The sequence below is a fragment of the Triticum dicoccoides genome, chromosome 7A (assembly GCF_002162155.2).
Source record: "Triticum dicoccoides isolate Atlit2015 ecotype Zavitan chromosome 7A, WEW_v2.0, whole genome shotgun sequence".
Classification (NCBI taxonomy): Eukaryota; Viridiplantae; Streptophyta; class Magnoliopsida; order Poales; family Poaceae; genus Triticum; species Triticum dicoccoides.
In genome coordinates, this window is record NC_041392.1 from 684,275,457 (window position 1) to 684,286,000 (window position 10,544).

At 41.4% G+C, this 10,544-nt stretch overlaps 1 protein-coding gene across 2 annotated transcripts; it reads right to left on the minus strand.

Annotated features, from left to right (window-relative positions):
* Positions 1-820: 820 nt before the first annotated feature.
* LOC119330070 (protein FAR1-RELATED SEQUENCE 5-like) lies at positions 821-4,715 on the minus strand. 2 transcript variants are annotated; one of them, XM_037603180.1, is made up of 7 exons: positions 4,581-4,715; positions 4,317-4,484; positions 3,461-3,725; positions 2,656-3,346; positions 2,084-2,540; positions 1,698-1,985; positions 821-1,610 (listed from the first exon to the last, which is right to left on the minus strand). In XM_037603180.1, the coding sequence occupies exons 5-7, from the start codon at positions 2,441-2,443 to the stop codon at positions 861-863; spliced, it is 1,398 nt and encodes a 465-aa protein (XP_037459077.1). In that variant the 5' UTR covers positions 2,444-2,540; positions 2,656-3,346; positions 3,461-3,725; positions 4,317-4,484; positions 4,581-4,715; the 3' UTR covers positions 821-860. The 2 variants fall into 2 exon arrangements, with proteins under 2 accessions (XP_037459077.1, XP_037459078.1); XM_037603181.1 differs by lacking the exons at positions 4,317-4,484; positions 4,581-4,715 and having other exon boundaries at positions 3,461-4,306.
* Between the last annotated feature and the right edge of the window lie 5,829 nt (positions 4,716-10,544).

Sequence of the window (10,544 nt, forward strand, 5' to 3'; positions counted from 1 at the left end):
AACTGCCCGACCTTTCGCAGCACGAAAAGGAGCGTCATCATGCCCACCGTTAAAAGTTTTCGGGAGGAGTGTTTCCATCACCTGTCAACTCGCACAGCCAATGGCATGCATTGCCTAAGCATGGGCAACGCTGCCCTCCCCCAACGCCCCCATGCCATCCATGAGAACAGGCCATCTAGCCGAGCAAGGCACAGGCACAACACAACAATCAGTGACTCACCCCAAAAAAAAATGGTCAACTTTTTTATCTATTGTTCCGGATAAAACAAATAATCGCGCGCGGAGCAAATATCCATCTCTGGCGATTTTCTTTTTTCTAACGGAAAACATAGCCTGATGCCACGGCCAACCAAATTTCATCTCATGCCATACCTGTTCTTGTAGTTACCAATTCGCCAATCGAGAGAGGGCGCGGCCATTCAATGCATGTACCATTCGCCAGGCACATCTGTCTCCGTCAGACCAGGCGTGCTCACCCGTGAGGTAGTGAATGGGCCTAGTCAAAGCTATGATCGTGGCCCTGTCAACTCGTCGTTCACCGTCGCACGTCCCTTTGCCTACCTGTCAGGATTCATCGTCATGTACACATGGGAGCCATAGATTTGCGAGATCAGAGTTCTTGGATTTGCTTTTTTTAGGCCAGGCTGGACCGTTTGACACACATTTGATGCAACGGTCACAATCGAAGCCAACGAAAATGCAAGCTCATCTAAACATCATCCTGGTGAACGATCCAACACAGTCCCCAGCACACCCATGCAAACAAAACACAGTCTCGGATGAAACCAACACAAACACGAAAAAAAATCAGTGCCTCGAATGAAACAAACCTTTGAAGCATTAAAACAAATTCTAAATTGTCAACAGGATGTCAACGATCCCATCACAAATTTATAATAAGTCATCCCTGATAATGAAAACAGTTTCCACATAGCCAACATATTAAGTTCCTCAGAGAAACTTGGGTTCAAAAGGTCCAGACTTCTTCGTGCCACAAGCATTGCGACGATGCCCAAGCACACCACAATTTGTACACTTCGGCGATTTCCTTGGCATTTTCGGCACGTCGCCTCTCTCAGGGCAAGTGGTGCACTTGTGCCCTTGCCCCTGCAGATAGTACAAAACCTTGATCTCTTCAACTGTTGCTCATACGGAGCTTTGTCTCGGCTAGTTGTCGGTCTCCCTCTCGGGCGTTTATTCTGCTGCCCAATGATCCCTGAACAACTTGTTTCACCATCACAAGCAGGCCTTGTGCTGCCACCTTCTACCTGAAGCTCCCCTGGGTGCTCCTCAACTAAAACCTGATTTCGGTGCTCCCTTTCTGCTAGCCCCATCCCGTCCTTTTCGGCGCTCAATGGTAACAGAGTGGCTTGGACCTCCTTCATCATGGTCATAAAAACATCATAACACTTAACATTGCTATCGCCAAGCAGCACACACTCTAGTGCCTTCGTGTACATTGTGTGATGTCTGAATGTATCGCTGGAAGGAGGCCCTCTGTCTTTCTGGTATCGGACCAAATGTGCAGGGAGAACATCATTTGCATCTCTTGTCCAGCGTTTCATTATATGCTTCTCTGGTATCTTCGACAGGAGGAAGTGGACCATAACCTGCATAGCAAACAGCAAATTATTTTCATTCCCCTATCATCTGTTCATCGTGAACAAACCAAGTACGAATCAGGCGAAAATATTGACCTGCAATGCATGGCAACAAACCAACCCAGCGTGTTCAAACATGCCGCACTCACAACTGAAAAAACTCTCTTCATCATCCACTTCGATTGTGAACTCAACCTTACTCCATTTCTCTCTTGCTGCTGCATCTACATGTGTTGATCTGTAACGCTTTCTTGGTACAATCTCATCCAATACATGTGCACCACACTTATACAGCTCTTCACCGAACTTCTCAAACATAGCTCTCGTGTACACCTTGCTAGCATGCCTCTCTAATGGCAGGTTATTTTTAAGCGACACACCACTCTGCAAAACAAACACACCACATATTAGTAATTGGCAAAATCTTTATCATGAGCCAGAACATGCACAAAATCTGTAGCATCTGCAAATGGAACAATTACCAGCAGTGTTCTCTTCTCCTGGAAGCTCTGCTCCGACTCCCTGTCAAACTGGAGTTTCTCAAATTGTTTCAAAAACAGGTGCATAGGACACCCTGGCGGCACGTAACCTTTCAACATGTGATTTGCACTCTCACTCCGCTGTGTGCTAGTCATTTTCGCACAAAACACTCCTCTAAAATATGGCTTTGCCCACTTATGGTGCACCTCATATATCTGCGTCAAGAATGGATGCTTCTTCAGGGAGTACCTTTCCAGCATCTGCTGCCAACCAGCTTCAAATTCTTCCTCTGTGATCATGTGATGGACTAGCTTGTGGAACTCCATCTTGAAGTCACTGTTCTTGCTCCACAGCACACCCATCGACTCCTTTGCTTTCTTAGAACATGCCACTTGCACCAACGGTGTACTGTGTTTGGTAGTTCAGCCTCGATAGCCAGCTCCAACGCACGTGCTTGATCTGCATTGTTACAATCGAACCCACAATCAGTTGGTTAGAACTCTTCTATCTGTACAACAAAAACAGCTGCATGTATCCAATGGCAAAAAAACCAGAGCTCGAGAGGGATACTAACCAGTTAGGATTGTCTGTGGGTGTTTCCCGCCCACCATACGGATGAACTCTTTAAAAATCCACTTGAACGTGTCCTCCTTCTCATCCCTCATCATGGCACCACCAAAAATTATGCTTTGGAAGTGGTTGTTTACACCAACAAACAACCCAAACGGCATGTCATAAAGATTAGTACGGTAAGTTGTATCAAATGTGATTGCATCTCCAAAACATCTGTACTGGTCAAAACCTCTGCTTGTTACCCACATTAGTGTCTTTACCCTGCTCTCCCCATCCACTTGCACCGTGTAATTGAAGTCAGGATCGTTAGCTTTCATTTCAGCTAGAATCGCCATCGTCTTGACTGCATCCTTGTCAGACTGTTCTCTATTCAACTTTCGGCACAGAGTCTTCAAAGACCTCTTGGTAAATGGTACTTTATCCACTGTCCCGAAAAAACTTCCAACAATGCTGAACACTTTCCCCAGCCCCACATTGTTGTCTCTCAGCTGTTTGACTAGATCTTTTGCGTATCTGTCTATATGCTTATGCGACTTCCAATGCATTTTCTGGCCACAGGTCAACGTCGACGGGTGGTTATGATCATCCTTGTGTTCTGCTATATACCAGCCCTTGTCGTTCGACCGCAGCAGCCTAATCATGGCATTGCATCCGCACCTGGTCGAGCGGCTGTTTTCCCTCAACGGTTTCCCCTGCAAAGATAAAACGACAAGAAGAAATGCCGTCAGTCGCACAGGATCCACAATGACAGAACAATCAGACAGCTTAGGATGCGAATAAATTTGCCAATTGTTCAATTAACATACCGCACAAGTGCACACAATCTCTTGCATGCATCTCTTCCTTTCAACATTCAATCTGCTCTTGGCAAGTGTAACACCAAACCCGCACTCCCATGAATACAGATTATAGAATTCATAAGCTTCATCCAACGAGTCAAAACTTGCCCCAATGCTCGGGTACACAACCTATCCATCCCTCTTCTCTGCATAAGCACGGACAGACAATTCCAGAGCTGAGATCCTGTTCGGATTCATCTCCCTCTCCTCGGGAGCTTTTCCAACCCTGACCCTGCATAAGCATCTCAGGATGAGACGACACAAACGAAACAATTAATGAGTACCTTGTTATTTTTGAGAGTACACTAATAGTCACACAAAGAGCCGGCGGGACACGACACACATTAACAAACGTGCATATCATATCCGGCACGGGCAGTTCACAGTTTCTCAAAAATCAACAAAAACAGCTCCCGACGTCATGTAGACTAATCAACTGGCATCCACATAAATATAATCAACTATGCAATCCAACCTAGAATAAATGCATTGAGAACACATCAGCAGTACAGACTCTCTCAAACTAAACAACCCGTCCATGACAGCCTAAATCAAATTCTAATGCTTCATGAACTTCAGCAACAGTAAACCCCATAGCTCACTGCCAAAATTTTAAGTGCCTGGGAACCTAACAAATATGGAAATAAACTGCTTCGCCGCTACATCCGAATATAATGTGCCTCGTTAGTGAACCCAAACAACAACATATACCACGCATACACCAATCAGCACGTTTCTATGCCTAATAACATAGAAATGGTCCAGATTTAAGATTGCAGAACAACAGACAAAAAAGAAACAAAGGCGATTGATTTTGACTGACCTGCGCGTCCAGCCGCTGGTGGCTTCAGAGCACACCTCACCCACCCCTGCATCCACAGGCGGCCGCGCACAGCCGGCGGCACAGACAGCGCCGTTTGGGACGCTCATGGAATCCTGTGACTCCACTGGGAAGAAAGAACTGCTCATCGCCCCGGGCGCAGCACACATCCTGTGAATCGACGGAGCCGCAAATCAGTTAGGAATACCTAAAATCAGTGCCAGTTTCTACCAATGGCTGTTTGCCGGAGAGGGGAACAAAACGTACCCATTAATCTCGACGCCATTGGTAGACATCCGGCCGGCGAGAGAACAGCACCGCCGCCGCTGCTCGACGAACCGATGCAGATTGGAACGGGAGAGACGACCCGCTGTGTGGCTCTCGTTTATCCAACGCAGCCCAGGCGTGCGAGAGGGTGTGTTGGAGAAGATTCTCTCACATGTGCTGTTTCGAACGACTGGTCATGGGCCCTGACCTTGGTCCAAGCAAATGACACGGGGGCACAGTTAGTTTCGATGGGCCGCACACAATACGCCTAGAATCCGCTAGCCGTATCGTGGGCTGTATTTCACTCAATAGGCCTGCCACACACTGACGGGGGTGCATATCCCAAGGCCCAAACCAACGTCCATGATACCGGCCTGCCTGTGGCTCGGCCTCCGAAAATCCGCACTCCCTAGTTAGTTGCTTTTGCCGACAAAATATTAGTTATATGCCAGAAAGAAAATGAAAGACAACCTATAAAATTTATACGCTTCAGAAGATTCTACCAATTTTTGTAGATATTTAACAATATACAAGGATAGATACAAATTCAATGTAATACATCAAGAGAAATAACTTATTTGTGAAGAATTGAGATACTTTCGTTTGATTAAATATATGGCAAAATATATTGTAATAGATTTTTTTCCTGAAACCATTCAAACTATATCATTAAATAAAAATTTGTGATAAAATAGAACAACAATTTAGACAAAGGATATTTTCTATGGATAAATACAGTTGCAACATAAAGAATATGTATGTTAATTACATAAGAGTTTAATTATATTTTTAGTTCTGCTAGTTATACCTAAAGTTTACTATTTAATATATTACCAAGTGACGTGTCAACACAAATTGACATAAATTTAGTGGCAAAATAGGTTTTTAAGTAAAAAAAATCAATATAAATAGGCAAATACAGTTTACATTAACTAGTACCCGTGCGTTGCAACGGGGCAAAAATATCTCTACCCCTTCTTGGTAAAATAATATTGTGCAGAACTACACTACACGTGAGGTGATTGATCCATTTTCTGCAATAAAACAAGAAAAACAAAGTTATGTCTCTCCATATTCAGATTGTGTGAACTTTTCCCGCTCAGAAAATAATCAAATAGTAAGCAATTATAATACTGTTAACAGTGGAGTCTTCATTTACTTATCTTGACCAAAATCTTCCACTCATTTGGAGAAGCTAGTAATAGATCGCATCAGCTGTTAAATTTACAAGTAAGATAACATATTATAGGAAATAGAAATTTTTCAATCTCTGAAATTTATCTACCCAAATATATCCAGTTAATATTGTTTAGGAGTTCAGCAGCAAGTAGATGTAGCTTAATTTTTAAAACGACGCTACGATTAAAGTTCATTCAATCTCAGTGCCCTGAGTAATATTGTAAGTGCAAAATGAAGCTATACATTATCACAATAAAATTTTGAAATTTCTCTTATAAAAATGAAACATTAGTATATAATTTAGTTGGGTCTGTCCAACACATTCACAACATTCAAAATTGTGTTGAATTGGCTTTTGTATTTGTTTGAATCACTGGTATGACCTTTGCTTTCTCACACTGTGTGGCATAAGCGGTACCATCTTGAAACCATACTAAATTCCGAAAGGTAATCTTTGATCCAAACATAGTCCTTTGTCGCTTCTTAAGCGGTGATGTACTTCATTTGATGGAGAATTCACCCCAGAACCTGCTTAGAATATTTCTAACTTACCGAGCCACCGTTATGTGTATAACACAGAACCCGAATTGAAATTGAAAATCGCTCGGAGCAATGATGAAGATTGCAGCGATGTAACTACTTATAACATGTAAACATTTTACGCATTGCATATTTTAATGTCAAAAAACATTCCTTTGAATCACGTGATTCTTTAAAAATATAACTTAATTTTTTTGAGTGGTATGAACTATTTTTGAATTACAGAAATATTTTTTTACACACTACAATAAATATGTCAACTAGTGACCTTCTGTCAGTGACCCTGGAAGAAATGGTCATAGATCTATGACTATTTCAGACCAATTGGTCAAAAGCTGTTTGGGGGGCTCCAAACCCTAAACCATTGCGACCATTTTTGTCAGAAAGGTCGTAATTTCCTTACATGAAATGGTCATAAAGCAAATAGCGCTAGTCCGTTGCCTTATTTTAGTTGTTAACGACCAATATAGATGGTCATAGCCTTGTAAATTATGGTGGGTTGCTATGACTAGGTGCCACCTCATCAGTTTTGCCTATGTGTCATGTCCATATGGCAGTTTTTGCCCCAGGTTGTGAAGCAACCTATATTTCCGTCATTCCCAAAATTCCCAAAAAAATCTCATAATTTTTTTGGGTCATATCTTCGTCAAATATGTAAAAACCTTCCTTGCCTAGTTCAAAAATAATTCAAAAATATTCATTTTCCTATTTTGTTCAGAACAACAGTTTGTGAAGGAAGTACCACTTTGGCATGTCCAAATAGTATCCATTTTCTACAGTGCTTTCCTATGCCTAAATAAACATCCTCCACCAAATGCCATCTCAATCCATTCATTATTTTAAGCCGAGCTTCAACATTCGTATTTATGTCCAGTGTGGTAGTTTGCAAAGCAAGTACCACCTAGGCTCCTCCTTTTGAGCTGAAAATTTGTGAAGTCAGTCTTCTTAGTAACTGATCCTCCTCAGCCAAAACTCATGCCCATTAGCTATGTACATTTTCCGTACCGCTAATCAAACACTTGGCTACTAATTCATGTTTGAGCATCGATCGGTCTCCTCATGAGAATCTTATGTTGTAATTTTCTTTCTAGCACCTATCTGGGGAGTGCCCAACCCACTAGACATGCCTAGGCTGCCCAGAACACATGGCAACGCCACGGTCATGCAGTGACCACGCGGCGGGCATGCGAGTTTACGCGCTCTAGAGTTGGAGGCCTCGGCCACCGCCCAAACCTCGACGTATCACCACCAAACCATGTATTTATGATTAAATAGGTACTTATGTAACTATAAATGATTTTTGGAAAAAATAAATAGTAAACTATGAGGCAGCTGTAGTTCAAATTTGACCCGCTTCCTACTGAATCGACGGGAATTTGTCTTTTTCACCAGAGGTGGATCAAAACTTTTGACACCCAACCATTTTGTCAATTGTGCATTAAATATGGCCTAGTATTTTAGAAAATTGATACGGTCCAATTTTGCAACAAATATATGGTAGGTCCTTCACAAAAAAACTCATTTCGGGCACTCGAAAAATGGAAAATGTATTTTCCGTGCAAAGAAAATGAAAACTCCCTTAGGCAACATTGTTTGGAATTCTAAGATGCACTCTTGTGCACAATATGAGATCATTTGAACAAACTATGCCAAGAATGTGGCCATAAGATTGATCATTTGGCTTGAAAGCCATGAATCTTCACGCATGATAGCTCATTTCTGAGAACACTTTTTTAAAATAATTGCCATATTGCAAGTTTGTTATTTTTCCTGGGAACTTGGCCACATATAATGATACAATGCGAAGGTTTCCAAATTATTTGATTTTTTTTGAATTTTTTATGCCCGTTTCAAAATGCGGTCAAAACGGCGGGAATGATCGTTCCTAACTAATGATTGAATCTTGGAATTTTTTTGGTGTTTTTATGATTAAATAGATACTTATGTACCTAGAAATGATTTTTGGAAAAAATAAAGAGCAAACTACAAGGCAGCTACAATTCAAATTTGACCCGCTTCCAACTGAATAGACGGAAATTTGTCTTTTTCACGAGAGGTGGATCAAAACTTTTTACACCCAACAATTTGGTCAATTATGCATTAAATATTGCCTAGTATTTTAGAAAAATGATTTGGCCCAATTTTGCAACAATTATTTGGCAGGTCCTTCACAAAAAAAACCTCATTTGGGGCAATCAAAAAATGGAAAATGGTTTTTTCGTGCACAGAAAATGAAAACTTCCTTAGGAAACATTGTTTGTCATTCCAAGATGCACCCTTTTGCACAATATGAGATTATTTGAACAAACTATGCCAAAAATGTGGCCATAAGATTGATCATTTGGCTTGATAGCCATGAATCTTCACACGTGATAGCTCGTTTCTTAAAACACCTTTTCAAAATAATTGCCGTATTGCAAGTTTGTTATTTTTCCTGGGAACTTGGCCACATATAATGACACAATGCGAAGGTTTCCCAATTATTTGATTTTTTTTTTAAATTTTATGCCCGTTTCAAAATGCGGTCAAAATAGCGGGAATGACCGTTCCTAGCTAGTGGTTGAATCTTGGAATTTTTTTGGTGTTTTTATGATTAAATAGATATTTATGTACCTAGAAATCATTTTTGGAAAAAATAAAGAGCAAACTACGAGGTAGCTAGAGTTCAAATTTGACCCGCTTCGTACTGAATCAGCGGGAATTTGTCTTTTTCACCAGAGGTAGATCAAAACTTTTGACACCCAACCATTTTGTCAATTGTGCATTAAATATGGCCTAGTATTTTATAAAATTGATTAGGTCCAATTTTGCAACAAATATATGGTAGGTCTTTCACAAAAAAGACTCATTTTGGGCACTCGAAAAAATGGAAAATGAATTTTCCGTGCCAAGAAAATGAAAACTTCCTTAGGCATCATTGTTTGTCATTCCAAGATGCACCCTTGTGCACGATATGAGTTCATTTGAACAAACTATGCCATGAATATGGCCATAAGATTGATCATTTGGCTTGAAAGCCATGAATCTTCACACATGATAGCTCATTTATGAGAACACTTTTTTAAAATAATTGCCATATAACAAGTTTATTATTTTTCCTGGTAACTTGATCACATATAACGACACAATGTGAAGATTTTCCAATTTTTTTTGAATTTTTTATGCCCGTTTCAAAATGCGGTCAAAACGGCGGGCATGACCGTTCCTAGCTAGTGGTTGAATCTTGGAAAACTTTTGGTGTTTCCCTAATTAAATAGATATTTTTGTACCTAAAAATGATTTCTGGGAAAAATAAAGATCAAACTATGAGGCAGCTGCAGTTTAAATTTGACCCGCTTCCAGCTGAATCGGCAAAAATTTGTCTTTTTCACGAGAGGTGGACCAAAGCTTTGGACACCCAACCATTTGGTTAATTGTGCATTAAATATGTCCTAATATTTTAGAAAATTAATTTGGTCCAATTTTACAACAATTATTTGGTAGATTCTTAAAAAAAACTCATTTTGGGCACTCAAAAAATGGAAAATGATTTTTTCGTCAAAAGAAAATGAAAACTTCCTTAGGCAACATTGTTTGTCATTCCAATACGCACCGCTTCTTTCTTGTCACATATGATGACACAATGCGGAGGTTTTTCATCTCGAGGAGGTGCTAGAACTGGCGAATGCTACAACTAAAGCACGTAGGGGTGATGCCGGCGGTGAGGCGGTAAACTGCGGTTGTGTGCGACAGCGCAACGACGGGAGGGTCAACAATGTGTTCTATCTGAGGGAGAACAAGGAAGATGGGGAAGAAAGTATAACGTCGGAGGTGAATCAAATGGTTAGAGATGAAAAAGTCGTAGGATCACGAGGTGATCGACCGAAATTTAGGCCGATTGACCGGCACCTATCAGCCGCCTTTTGGAAAATGGCGTGATCCAAATTTGCAACACAGATTTGTAGGCATTTAAAAAAACTGGAGATTTTTGAGTCCAAATTTTGGATATTCGAGCGCGAGACAGCCGGCCAATGAGAAGTGAGGAACCACCTCCACGCGGATTACCAAGCTGGACACGATCTAAGCCGTCCACCACGCACCCATCGAACGATGGATCTTCTGAAATACCAAAACCCTAATCCACCTACCTACCCACCCTTTCTTTCTCTAGATCGGATCGAGGCCGCCCCGCCTACTCTCCCTCGTCTCCGCCACCATCTATCCACCCCCGCCTACCCTACTATCCACCACCGTCGCCACCATCCT